Below are 15,248 nucleotides of genomic sequence, written 5' to 3' on the forward strand. Positions count from 1 at the left end.
TGAACACGGCCTTAACACGGATTTATGAAAGGCCCATGGGGTCAAGTGGAGAACCGTTTGAGCCGGAACCGTTGGTGAGGGATGGTCGTTTCATGACCCGGATGATAGATCGATATACAGAGATGCAATCTTCGTATATTCATGAAATGCCTCAAGTTGACTTGATGGAGCATCTATGGGCGGTGAAAGGCAATGAAGATGAATGATGGAGCATAGATGCTTTGGTTATGTTTTATTTAGTTATGGTTTGGTTGTGGTTTGTTATTATTATTGTGCCTTGTTTGTAGTTTTTTATTTATTTTAATTTTGTTTTGTTTAATGTATGGAATATGTTGAATAAAAAGGTATTTTATTGAATGCTTTGTTTATTAAATAAAGAAATCCAATACAAGTCATTAAGAATTACTACTACTAAAATAAAATACATGAATTACAACAACTTTAATAGAAAACATGAAAAATACAAATACATAAAAGGTATACTAACTAATTTAATGGTTTCCATCATTTAACCAATCCGTGTTGCTAGGCCCATCATCCCGGAAAAGTCTTCTTCTCATAACATCCCTTCGTTCTAGCTTCCAAAATTGTTTTGTTTCAGGGTACATATGGCTTGTATCCCTCGCCATGGTTTCCCAATCCGTCTTGTCCATATTTTTTTTGCACAAATACTCCCTTTCTTGTGCATACTCGGCTTGAATTGCCATCTCGTTATCTTGGCGTTTCTGCTCCATCTCAATTCTTATGCCGTTCTGCCTTGCAATTTCCTCCAAAAACTTTGAATTATTATTGCTTGAATTACCCGCTTTCTTTGCCTTGGTAGCCTTTCGGCCAATGGGCCTCGGCTCCTTTTCGATGGGTGAGTCTTGACTCATAAGGGAATCGAGAGGTGAATCCGATGTCATTGACTCACGGAGTAGCGTCTCTTTAACACAACGGCGGGACCCGTCGGAATAATTATGAAGCGTTTGCAATATTTCACCACCTCACAACATTCATGATGGTTGAAACTTTTTTTGCCACCCTCGGTTGCACCGAACCACATCTGTGCTTGAATCATCTATTTAACAAAAAAATGGAAATGCAAGAAATATTTAAAATATATTGGATATGCAAGTAACAAAAAATAAAATAATGGAAATGCAATTAACCTTATAAATAAATTGGAAGTGCAAGAAATATTAAGAAACAATTGGAAATGCAAGAAATATTAACAACATATTGAAAATGCAAGAAATATTAACAAAATATTGAAAATGCAAGAAATATTAACAAAATATTGAAAATGCAATAAATATTAACAAAATATATATATTAGGAGATTAAACTGAATAAAACGAAAATTACAAAATATATACCTCATTAGTACGATCTTCCCCGCTTCTATAGTTGTTCATCGCTTTTGCCAAGATATCTCTCAATTTTTCTAACTCTTTATTGAGAATTTTCCACTTACTAGACAATGTCATCTCCGTACAAGTCGACTCCAGAATTTTTTCACAAAATTCGGCATGAATTTTTTTTCACAAAATTCGGCATGAATTTTTTTTCACATATGAAAAAATTTCATCTCATTGCCTGACACGGGACAATGACAAACTTGGAGCCAAGACTCACACAAGGAAACATCTTCCTTGGTGCCCCACGCCCCTCTGGTTTCGATAGAAGAAGCCACAAAAATAAGAAATAAAAATACAAGGTGAAAGAGAGGAAAATGTTGAGTAAAGAGTGAATAATAGTAGAAGTATAATAAAATGTATGAGGATTGGTGTTGAAAGTGAAGGGTATTGATAGGTATTTATAGAAAAAAAAAAATCAGAAATTTTTAAAAAAAATCTCGATTTTTTTTTTCATAATTTTATTGCCAAAAAAAATGCCAGTTGTTGAATTGGATTCGGAGAAGCAAATCGGAGCGCTGGGGGCTTGACACGTGGCTTCTGCCTGTTGGAGATTGCGTCGCACTGGTTTAAATTTTTTTTACCATTGCCGTGTGCATTGCACGCGCCAACGGTAAAAAAATTTTAAACCAGCGCGTTGACGTCAGTGCGACGTTGCACATGACGTCACAACATGTGGGCTCGACCTCGGGCTGAATTGGCCTTCAGGCCAGTCCGACTTCGTGGGACCCACTCTCAGCCCGAGCTTGGGCTCACCGCTGGAACGAGATTTTTTTTTTCCCTCCAGCCTTGGGCTCAGCTCATCGGTGGAATTGCTCTAATGAAATGCTATATTGAGGGGGTGTGTTGAGGTATTCAATCTGCCCGTCTAATAATAGCTCTTCAGGTATAGTGGGTCACAATTAATGGAAAATTTGCCCCTTTTTTAATTTTATTAATTAATTTATATTTGTGTTTTTCTTGTTTTTGGACTGAAGAGAAGACCTCAAGTGCATGATTTGAGATATAAGCTTCTTGTCTATATGAACTAGATCAGCTTACCAATTTTGCTAATGAATCTCATTTCAGAAACTTATCATACCTGTAAAATTTTGAAACTTTCAAACACATAGTTTGAATTGCATTATTTATTACGCATTCCTTAATACCACAACCCACAAAGCAAGCATATATAACTGCCAGTGTCACAAGTTGAGGGGCGAGAAGATTGAAACCATCATCTCATTATTTATGTCCCATCCACATCTATGTACATAAGTAGACTGGGACTTAGGGTAAGTAGCACACATGACAAAAGCAAGCAACTAGTAGTTAACCTAAATGAGAATGATGTGAACATTCTTCTGAAGGGATTAGCAAGCTGTAGCAATTTTTCCACCGAAACTTGCATCCACCGCTTCTCCGACCGTCACGAAAACTCTCCCTCCAATTTTTCCCACAAAGTTGGATAGCTTTAGTTTGTGAATCACTTGCCATCTAGGGTTGGCAATAGCTAACTGAGAGAGAGAGAGAGAGAGAGAGAGAGAGAGAGAGAGAGAGAGAGAGAGAGAGAGGTGAGAAGTTTTAAAACAAAGGAGAATGTGTAAATTGTGCAATTAATTAGCCAAAGAGGGAAACTGTCTCTTACCTCAATTCCTTCGGAGATCAAATTCTTTTGCAGCTCCTCTAGAGTAGCTATTCCAGATGTATCAATGTTAATCAAATCTGGCATACAAGGAAAAGGAAAGAAATTATGATTCTCTTCAAATAATGAGTAATTCTAGGGAAACCATGTTGTGTACCATCTATCTAATACATGTAGAGCTCGCCAATACAAGTAGGTCCTACCGTGATTTTGTAGTACAATATCACTAGGTATCCCTAGCATTTTCCTTCTAACATGAAAGCTTGCTGGTCAATGCTGATCTCGATTTTCAGTCTCAGTAATTATGTTGTGTTTCTAAGTAATGGTATTTGCTAAACATTTAAAATCCAAAACGACGTATAAGTTATGGTTTATGGATTAGATTTTTATGTTTAGGGTTCAATACGTATAAAGTTGGTATAAAAAAATTAACTAAACAGAAATCTAAAACGACGTAGCTTTTCCTTGAACCACTTACTAGACATGTCAAGAATTACAAGATGAGTGGCCTCTTTGTCTTTGGTCTGCCCTTTGGTGTCCGCAGCTTTCTGTGCAGTTATCCACCTCACAATCCTTGCATTAATTCATACCACAATACAATTATAAAAAAAAAAATACATGTTATTTTTTCAGGATTGGATTTTAATTTAGAGTAATATCATGTTGTTGTGTGATTAATTAATTAAATACCTTTCTTTAACGAAATTGGCATTTGCAAAACAAAATAAGGCAGACTTGACACGGATTATCATAACTCCAGGAATTTTGATAGCCATTGGATATTGTGCGGTGTCGCAAAACATTTCTGTTCCAGGAAGTTTTCCAAGAGTTTCTGTGCCTGGTCGGATTGAGATGAGAATAATTTTTGTGAATGATATGGTCACCTGCAAACATAATACTAATTAATGTTAAGACACATCTTGCACCAACATTTAAAAACATGTACAGGCCTAAACCCTTCCACTCTTCTTTCTAAATGGGACCGCCTGGATGTCGACCACGTTCTGAGTTGACTTTGTTGATATAAGCGGTATTGGAAGAGTGAAGAATCGAACCTAATTTGAATTACTACAAACCCTTCACTAAATATTAATTAGTGGTAGTCAAGAACTTTAATCATATATTGTTTTTGGAAGATGCTTGTTGAAATAGAAAAGAAAGAACCAAAATAGAATCAAGAACTTTACAAGCCAGGAATGTCTACTATCAACCATCCATTATTATATCGTAGTGGTTCCTTTTTTTTTTTTTTTTTTTCTGTCTGAAAAGCTGAGAAACGTACGGCCAAGGGTGGAGACTTTTTATTAACTAAAAAAGTGTGTTGTGTTCTATTTGCTGGCCCAAAAATAAAAAAATAGAAAGAAAAAGAAGAAAAAAAAAAAAAAGTTGAGTCCTGTCCTGTCATCCATAGTGTTGCACACATAAAGTAAATAAGAGCCATATATAATGTTATTACCGCCACTAGAAGACCAATCTCCACAGATGCAAAAAGCACTCCGAAGAAAGCTCCTATGCAAGCCAAGAAGTCTAGCTTATCAACCTTCCAAATTCTGTACACTTTATTGAGGTCAACGAGTCCCGGAAGAGCTGAGAGAATTATGGAAGCAAGGATCGCTGTTGGGGTGTAATACAAGAGCTTTGTCAAAAATTGCAATGATATGATCACTGTAATGGCCATGACGATATTTGACACCGGAGTTTCACAACCGGCACTATAGTTCACGGCAGTACGCGAGAATGAACCTGTTCATGATTAAAATTTAAATGAAAATGCATTCTATTACGAGAGATTCACTATTATACTCAATATAGGAGCTTAAATTATATTTAAAAAAAAATCTATATGAAATGGACTTTATAAACACACCAAAAGCTTATTTATAATATAACAAAGAGGCTTCTAACTTCCTATAAATTATAAAAATGCCATCGATTTCTTAAAATAAGGAAGCCCAACTCCAAAACCTCATAAAAAAACAAAAAAACACTCAATAAGGCTTCAAAGTAATTTAATAATCAAAATTAAATTCCACAGGGCTAGCTGTCGTTTTTTGGGTTTTTATTATTTGTTTATAGAAATTAAATGGCGTCAGGTTTATCCATATCATTAATGCTAAGAATGGGTACATGACTAAATATCTCTTCTATTATATCCTATCAGCTGGCAAAATTAGTAGTCCAAGTTATCAAGAGCTAGCGTAACTCTATTTTACTGACCATGTGAGACGCACCTATATTAAAGAGCTGGTACAACACACGAAACATTGACACGATACAAATAACAGTATCTTCCATTAAAATTACTTACCGGTTGCAACATAGCAAGAAGTAAAGGATCCTACTATGTTCATGAAGCCCATCGCCATCATTTCCTTGTTCCCATCCATGTGGTACCCTTTTATGGATGAAAAAGATCTTCCAACTGCAATTGCTTCCTGAAGTTTGCCAAAATATATACAATAACATAATTCAACGCAAAGGAGTGAATTAATCAAAAGGAAACCATCCATTAATTTCTTAGTTCTAATTTAAGATTGTGCTTGAGTGATAACCAACCGTGAGTGCAACGAGAGCGACAATGAGCCCAACTTTGGCCACATCCCCAACATAGGGGCCGTTGAGCTCTAACAGATTAACTGAGCTAGGGTTTAAGCCATCTTTGATATGTTTAACGATCTTAATTCCATGCTTATCCCCCCTTGTTAGATAAACAATAAGCGTCGATAGTATGACAGATAGGAGAGGAGCAACGGCTGGCAACCAGAAAAGTTTCTTGTTCTTTTTACCCTGTGCAGAGTAGAACTTTGGTAAGTGTAAAATGAATGAATAAATAGTGACCCAATTAGAGCAACCGTAAAATATTACTAACAGGGCTGCAGTGTTAATTACTCACCAGATATCTAGATATTAAGATGAAACACAGGAAAGAGCAGCCAAGAATAAAATTATGAGGGCTCCACTGCAAAGAAAGACAAGGATATGAATGATTGAATGAATTCTATATATACAGGGATGGTGGAAAGATAAGGAATCATATTTTTATTTGTATTTTCTTAAAGACAAGTAAAGTGACTTATACAGGATGGTGGAAAGATGTCCAGACAGCTTCCATAACAGAGATAACATCAGTATTGGTTGGAAAGTGAGTGATCCCAAGTAGCCCTTTCAGTTGTTGAAGACCAATGATGATGGCTGCTCCCGCCACGAACCCTACGATTGCGGCATGGGAAAGAAAATCCACAAGAAACCCCAATCTGATGATAACCAAAACAAGAAGGTAATTTTAAGATTAAGAAGTATACAGCAAAAAAAATAAAAAATAAAAAATATTTATTACGACAACTACGCACATATGCTTAAGTCACATGCTCAAGAGCCCTCCGCTCAGTATAATACAGTTTTCTTTTTGGTCGAGACAGTATAATACAGTTTAGTATAGTCCAATCCAGTACAGTCCAAATGATACCTGAAGAGTCCGAAGGAAGCTTGGAAAATACCGGTGAAGAACGTCGCGGTGAGAACGAGCTTGGTGTAAGCAATTGAATCAGCCCCGGGATCTTGTAACTTCTGAATCATTGAGGGCAAAAGGAGAGACACCACAGCTACAGGTCCAATTGCTATCTCTCTTGAAGTCCCCATTACAGCGTAAATAAGAGGTGGTACAACACTTGTATCTAAGACCAACAGCACAACACATAATTAAGTCTACATACAAACACTTGGAAAAAAAAAAAAACTTATAATTTAAGCTACATGACTTACAAAGACCATATTGGGGATCAAGCTTTGCTAAAGTTGCATATCCAATACTCTGCATTCAAATTCATATTAAGGCAACATGCTATATGAATTATGTTGTATTATACTAATACTGATTGTTATAATCCAATGCGATTTAATTTTACCTGGGGAATGCAGAGGCTTGCTATAGTTAGACCAGCCAATAAATCATGCTTGAATTTTGAAATGTTGTAGCTCCTACCCCATACAAGAATAGGAAATATCTCCTGCTGGATAGAGACTACACTTTTGAGTGCTGGCTGATTCTTGAGAGATGAGTACTTGTTTCCACAGTACGACGCCGTCTCCCTCACAGAGTCCATGAGCTCATGCCATAGACCTGGGGGTTCAGGGCCATTCAGCACCCATTCAGACCTTTGAACCGGGCTGCTGTTTTTCTCGAGGTCAAGCTTTTCCTCTGCTGTTGGGGTCTCAACAGCTAACGAGGCAGTGCTTGGTTGTTTGAAGTGTTTGGGGGAACTTGGAAGGATATCCATGGGACTAGTTTCTTGATCACCTGAAAACTCCATAAATTCGCGCCATCGCCCTGGCGGCCGGGGCGGATGGAGCACCCAATTAGCCTTTTCACCATGGTTGGTGGCTGAAGAGGCCATTGTTGAGTGAAGTAGTGTTCAGGGAATACAATTATCCAAAGATAGGCACCAGAAGGAGAAGGTTTTTGATGCTAAAGTGTATGTCCATCCTAATTGAAGGGCCTTATAAATCCCTCAAAAAGTCATGGTTTTCATTTTAAAATTAACCGGAATTTGAACTTGAGATATCCTCCAACATTAACATTTGAAAAATAAGTACCACTAAACTAAAAATTAGTAAGTAAATTGAATGGTTGAGAGAATTTTTATTTTACCAAAAATATATTACAGGTCCACATGTATCCAAATTTAGTGGAGGGGGGGTAGACCAGAGAAAAATCTTGGTGGAATCCATACTTTTTTGACATCAACATATCAGGTATCTTGAAAATGCGAAGGTGGTAATTGTTTATACTTAGCTGAAATTCCCACTACGTTTCTTAATTTGTTCTACATGGAAAAGTTTCCCATCTTTCAAAGATGTCCAATTGATCACTAAATTAAATACTTGCTTATAGTTTGGCAGGTTAGAAGCCCCCGCGAGATCAGATGAATCTTAAAGTTCTTTGGATAGATAATTGAAAGTGAAGCACACCTAATTATAATTTGTTAGGTCACTAGTATAAAACAGTAATTAAAAAGCAAAGTCATCCATCCTCCTTCAAGTAGAAAATTTCATTAAAGTGTCCAAAGTTACAGACTCGAGCGACAAACATGGCTCATTAAAACCTTGCCTAGGAACCTAGTGGGACAAAACCTAAGGCGAAAGAAAGAGTACACGCTCCATAAAGGCTACAAACAAAAACTCATGACGAAAAAAATTATCAACATCAACTTGAAGAAACACATTGAGATATGGAGGACCCTCTTTAAGTCAAACGTTTGTAGAAACCCTACCTAAAGCAACTTAGCAAGTCTATCAGCGACATTATTACACAATCTAGGAACAAAAACAAAAGGAAAGAGATGCAAAATCTCTAGATAACATATGTGGATGTTGTTGATAATTTCCCATGGCCATCTGATTCAACCACCAATGAATCATAACCAGCATATCCCTGCAAAGCATTGATAAACTCTTACAATGTCTTTTAGACTTGGATTAGACCTTCTATTTGAGTTTTAAATAAATTTAATTTTCAGTCCTAAGGTCCTATATATGGTTTTGGAATTAGGACCGACACTCCTTCAAAGAAATGCATTTTCACATTTTTGTCAAAATCCAAAGGAACTGTTGTGGCGCTCCAAATGCACCTCAGAGGTTGTTAAAAGTGTAGAACAAACTCAAGAAAATCCTTATTGGGAAAAATTCCAGAGGTTATTGAAAGTTGCTTGCACCATTTCTCAACTTCCTTAAAGCCCTACTTAATCACACTAGAACTCAAATCCATGTTGAACAAGAAAACTGCAAGATAGGAGTACGAAGTGTTGAAAGAGGAACCACTTTCACTCGAAACGGACTTCCTCTCTGAATCAATAGGATATGGATGACTGACAGCAAAAAGCTGGATCTTTGAAAAAACTTAGTGTTTTTGGATGCTCGAGCACCAACCATGGAGCTCCAATGACCTTCGCCATTTTCACCTAATTTTGATCCGGTTTCGACCTAAAACTCTTCCCATCGGTCTCGAAACTAATAAAAATCCATTAATTCTCAAAATATTTTGAGCCGCAAATCCCAACATATATATATATATATATATATATATATATATATGACACATAGAAGTAAGCCATAATGCATGTGTACATTATGCACCCTTTATCCTAAGGCTGTTGTTTCCATTATTTTCCACCTATCATTTTTGGTGGAAGATTTAGTTTGTCAATATGCCATATATGTGGCAAGTCTCGCAACCATTCGTCTGGGCACAAATAGTTTCACCCAATAAGTATGGGATATGGATGGAACGTGATGTGAAGTTTTGCATTTTAACTTCCATTGGATATGAAGATGTTGTCACTTCAAAATATTATTTGTGTAGAAAACTTGCTATTGGTGTTGCCATATATGTTTGTAATGATTGGTTTCCTTTGGCTCCAGAGTAACCTTGCCCAACCTAACTGCACGGAGAGCTACAGCATATGGCAAAATGGGATATATTCTACTCCCTTATTACGTACTCAGTTCTAAAAAAGATATTGGATTAAGTACCTTCAAAGAGCAGGGCAAACTGGATATATGGAATATGGATTAAAATTATTTCCCCTCATTGCTAAATTTATAATTTTTTATTTCAAAGATCCCCAACTTTTTTGAATTTAGACAAGTCATTCTAGAATTGACTTCTCCCTTAGAATGTTAGAATGGATTTTTTCCAGGAAAGCTAGAGATCTTAACAGCTGACCTAACTGACAAGACACCTCTTGGTTGAATCTGACCGGTCCATCAATTTCTAATTTCAAAAAGCAGTCTTGAGAGAAATGTTGGAGTAACTTATGGACTATTGACTTTCTTTCCTTACATATTAAATTTTTTAATTATAATAATATTTGATTTAATTTAATTCATGATTTCTTACTTTAAATAGAAATATGAATTTATTATTTACTTGGCCACTACCTCCTACAAGGAGAGAAATATACAAAAAATTCCCACAAACAAATATTCTTATATTAGATTTCATATTTTAGCAAAGTATCAGAGCGGCGATCTTGGAATAGCTGACTCTAGTTTCAAACTCCAACCGCCGCTGTGGAAGTTGATGAGTTTTTCAACCCTTATGAAGATAGCATCACCAACTCCTTCTCTCCTTCTTAACCAAGCATGGCCACATGAGTGCCTAGGTGGCTCAGCTCCTACAGATGTAGATTAAACCCAAAACCCGATCCTGAATCAGGATCCTATTTTGACCGCCTCGACCCTGATAACGACGACGACGACCCCGACTCTGATGACAACCCCAACCTCGAATCTATCTCTGATTCAGACCCAGATCCCGACTTCGACTCTGACCCCGACTCATGCTCAGATCCCGATCTGAATTTCTACTAAACTTGTATCCTATGCATCTTCCGCTACACAGATTATAACTTCCTGACTAACGACCCCGACACATGGACGAGATTGCGCATGCTGTGGTGATTGAACACACACTCGTAAGACTTGTTTTAAATTACATGGCTACCCCAAATAGTGGGCTGCTCTCAAGATCGAACACAACGCGATACAACCAGTAATGGTACTGGTTATGGATTCCATACTTCAGATAAGAGTGATTCCACGAGCTTAATAATTGATTCCAATGTAACTGATTATATGACGTTTGATCATGAGGATTTTCTGAATACTACTCAACCCCGATGAACTTGTATTGCTAACGCCAATGGAGTTACTTATCTTATGATAAGGGCTGGCACTGTTGCGCTCCCATCCTCTCTCTCACTGCCTAATACTTTACTTGTTCCATCTTTATACAATAAGTTGATGTCCGTTAGTCAGCTTATTCAACAATAGAATTGTTGTGTACTTATTTACCCGAATTTTTGTTTGCTTTAAGATATTCACACTGAGGAGATTCTTGGTCGTGGAACTAAGAGGGAGAGGCTATATTATGTAGATGACTTCAGTCCCAGCATGGCTAATAGTGTGACGCATCCCTCGATAGCAAACAAAAGCAAATCTGGTTGTGACACTGTTGATTGTGACATCCATCTTTTAGTTATATGAAGCATCTTATACCAGATTTATTCTCAGGTTTCAATGACTCCGACTTCACATGTGATACTTGTATTTTGGCCTAGAGTCACCGTGTGCCCTATCCGTTGAGATATGAACAAGTGTACTACTCCGTTTATGTTAATTCACTCTGATGTCTTGGGACCTTCACCTATTACTGCTCCTTCTAGCGTTCAGTGGTTTATCACATTCGTAGATGATTATACACGAATGACTTGGTTTTATTTACTGAAGAATAGAAATGAAGTGTTTTTTCGTTTTCCGTTCTTCCACAAACAAATGAAAACTCAGTTCAATGCTCAAATACAGATTCTTCGCTCAAACAATGGTGGAGAATTTTTCAATCATGATTTTTAGGCTTACTTCCAACAACATAGAATTATTCATGAGACGACTTGTCTTTAGACACCACAACAAGATGATGTTGTTGAACAAAAAAATCGACATCTTCTTGAAACCACCCGAGCACTTCTGATTAGTGCGCATCTTCCTCGCCATTACAAGGATAATGCTATTGTCACCCAATTCATCTGATCAACCGCATGCCTTCTAGTTATTAACCTTTAAAACTCCCTTACAAGTGCTTGTGCAACAAGGGCCCCTGACCTCTGTTTTGGTACTCACACATCGAATCTTTGAATGTGTGGCCTTCGTTCATCTCTACAAAAATTAATGTAGCAAACTTGATCCTTATGTGTTTCGTTATGTTTTTGTGGGTTATGCCACTCATCAGAAAGACTACTGTTGTTATCACCCTCCTAACCGACTTACTTATGACACTTTGGATGTGACCTTTCTGGAATATGAGATAATTTTTTTGATAACCCGATCCTAAATTAATATTTAATTATTAAATTATTAAAGTAAAAGACAATTTTACCTTGAGAATATTTTAATGGGTTTCAAAATTCACTTTTTGTTCGAGAAAGAATTTGGAGATTTGAGTAGTACCGTTGCATAGAGCGCGTCGATACAAGTTAGTAGACACATAGTGGGCTCAAATCGGAGTTATAATGAAGAAGTTACGATAAACGAAAGTGCAGTGGTACAACCGTAAATGTTTCAAAGTCTGTTTTTTTTTTTTAAAAAAAAACCCAGTAGATTTCTCTCTCTCTCTCTCTCTCTCTCTCTCTCTCTCTCTCTCTCTCTCTCTCTCTCTCTCTCTCTCTCTCTCTCTCTCTCTCTCTCTCTCTCTCTCTCTCTCTCTCGTAAACCCCTCTCCCTCCCTCACGCAAAACAACCATTGGCCATTCTTTGGCGAGCAACTCCTTCGTCCAGCCATTGTTGGCCACGAAACCACTTGCGTTAGAACCGGCTCGACTTCCTCTTCACATCCCACCCCTTCTCCATCGTAACCATCGCTTGTGTTGCCGGAAATAGCTCAAAAAACAGCCGCTTGCTTTAGAACCGGCTCGACTTTCCGTCGTCGTATCCGACGATTGTGGCCACCAAATTTGTCGACCCATATATGCTTTCTCATCCTTTCAACGTGACTTAGCTGATGGTTAGGTTGGTTAGAATTTATTTTGAAGTTTTGAAACTCAAATTATGAATCAAAGTTTTGGCTTGTTTTTGGCTCGATTTTTCGGCAAGTTCCGGCTACTTTTTTGCAATGGCCCAAGAACAAAAGTTGTTCCACTAGTTGTCCTGATCACGTAGGTATAAGTACTGTTTGGTGTTTCGAGAATTTTCCGGTCGCCGAAGTTTTCTCAAGACACCTTCGTGCTACCCGCGGGTGTGGCAGCGCTGGGCCAAGTTTGGGTAGCCCATTTGGTCCTAAAATGATCCCCATGTCGTTTCGAGTACGACGGTATGCTCAAATTCGAATTTGGTTATCGTTTGACCGGCGAATGAATTTTTACATATTAGGCGATATCCGGGTTTGATATGTTCGGATCGTTGGATCGACTCGATGAGAGTTTAATCGTATATTTAATCTCGAGTTGACCAATATGAGAATTTAATCGTATATTTAATCTTGAGTCTTTTCAAACCATTCCACCTGTTAGAACTGTTGAAAATGGGCCTAAGAACTTTCTTAAGTTACGCACGCACTTTAAGGCCGAGAGTCAAGGTTTTGATTAAATATTTATACTTAAGCTATTTTATTAATTAAATATTTTAATCGCCTAAATAGGTACTCAGGCTCCATCAAACCCACTGGAAGAACCCTCGAAGGGTTAGGCAAGTTCGGACGCTCTGTGAGTGAACTTTTATTTTATAAATGAATTTTATGCAGTAAAAGTTCTATTAATTGATCATGAATGAATTATTTATGGCTTTTGCTTTCCAAGGATAAATTTTGAATTCAAATATTTTTATAAAATTTTGTTTATGTTTAAATGTGAATGGCTTGGAAAGTAGAAAAGGAAATGGTATCAGGATTTAAGGATTTAATGAGGAACAATGTTATAATTTTTCAGGAAAGGTTTTTTTTTAAAACCACCATAGGTACCCAAAATGTTGCCTTTGAATAAACTGTTGCCTTCAGATATAATGATGTCCACGGACCTCCTAGTTGCCTTCGGTTGAGTCAGCTAGCGTTTAACATTGGCCCCACGAGTCTTAGGGATACTCAGACCGTAAGGAGTGAGGAATGGGACTCGGGTTAACTTTGTGTTTCCCAAGTTTTGCAAGGAAGTGTCACATTTGTGACACTTGAAATTGACGTTATAATGTAGGAAATAAATAGAAAAATCTAGGAATTGACGGATTTATGAAGGGTACACCTAGGTGGAAAGGAATTATTATTTTTCAGTGCTTTCAAATGGTTTTGATGAATTGGTTAAACGTATGAAACCAATATATGAATATAAATATGCATTCTTGATTTTTGTACGAATATAGAATACATAAATGAATTTTCAATGGTTTTAACAGTGAGGTTAGTATGTTGATATACTATTTTGCACAATTTTCTTTTGTCCACTCACACTTTTAAATATTTTGCGCCCCTAGGCAGTAATCGTGTACCAGAGCATCACCACCGGGCGATCATCACCCATCACTCATCCTTTTCTACTATGTAGGATATTCTCCTGTTATTGTACAACTTTTGCAAATTAACTGAATTAGCATGCTTTGATTTTCCCGTAGGGTTTCTGTAAGGCCAGAGGCCATAAAGATTTGATGTTGGATTGTGTGTGTTCTAACATTGTGCATGCAGAGTGCTTGTGGATATATGAGTTACATTTTGTACAGGTGAAAATTTTGGAAAACGAGTAATTTACAGGGGAGGCTCTGCCCAATTTTCGGCAGAAGTCAAATCTTAAAAGAAATTTTGAGTCTTAGTTAGAAGGGCAATTTGGTCAAGTGTGCCTGGCACCTGCCAGATGTTGGACATGCACAAGGTTTGACACAGATCTCAAAGTGGAATTCGGGTTGGGTCCTGTCATTCTTCCATGACCCATCATCTAATTTTACACATCAAGGGGAGATATGACTTGAAGGGCAGAATTGGAGCAACTTCGAAAACGAAGAAATTTGCCTCTATACAGAAATGATAGATCGTCCCTAGTCTAGGGCACGAGGTTGCTCTTTGACGAAAAGCAATCAATCGCCCATTCACAGTGATCAATCGCCTGACCCACTTGACCCCTACGAAGATGTTTCTGATTCGAATCCCACACCTACAAACAAAATAAAACAACAAGATTAAGACCTCCTTCTAACCCAATAGTACCAATAGGCCAATCTCCTAAAAATATCCTTGAGGTAACTACTCTTACTACACTTGTGAATTTAGACGATAAATCTATTGGATACCAATTACCTTTCAGGCAGAATCATGAGTAGCCGCAAAACCATTATTCACCAGATATTGGCAAGACAACAAAATATCCAATTGCGAATGATGTATCCATTGAGAAGTTGTCTAAACCACTCAATGCCTTTATGCATCAATTGTCTGCTATTTATATCCCAACCAAGGTTGCTGAAGCATTGAAAGATACTAAGTGGGTTCAAACTATAAAGGAAAAGATGAAAGCTCTTGAGAAGAATCAGACTTGGACATTGGAAACTTTACCACAAGGGAAAAAAACTGTCGAATGTAGATGTGTGTTTACCATAAAACATAATGTTGATGGATCCATCGAGCGATACAAAGCAAGACTTGTGGTGAAAGGGTACACACAGACTTATGGTGTAGATTATGAAGAAACCTTTGCACCAAT

General features: G+C 37.4%; 1 protein-coding gene across 1 annotated transcript; it reads right to left on the bottom strand.

The window, feature by feature from the left end:
• LOC18773241 (sulfate transporter 2.1) lies at window positions 2,500-7,478 on the bottom strand. The gene is made up of 12 exons (XM_007204910.2): window positions 6,927-7,478; window positions 6,784-6,832; window positions 6,488-6,695; window positions 6,101-6,275; window positions 5,915-5,980; window positions 5,578-5,808; window positions 5,330-5,456; window positions 4,478-4,764; window positions 3,712-3,905; window positions 3,500-3,594; window positions 3,025-3,101; window positions 2,500-2,893 (listed from the first exon to the last, which is right to left on the bottom strand). Exons 1-12 carry the CDS (start codon window positions 7,413-7,415, stop codon window positions 2,750-2,752), a joined length of 2,142 nt encoding a protein of 713 aa, XP_007204972.2. The 5' UTR covers window positions 7,416-7,478; the 3' UTR covers window positions 2,500-2,749.

The sequence above is a fragment of the Prunus persica genome, chromosome G6, assembly GCF_000346465.2.
Source record: "Prunus persica cultivar Lovell chromosome G6, Prunus_persica_NCBIv2, whole genome shotgun sequence".
Taxonomy (NCBI): domain Eukaryota; kingdom Viridiplantae; phylum Streptophyta; class Magnoliopsida; order Rosales; family Rosaceae; genus Prunus; species Prunus persica.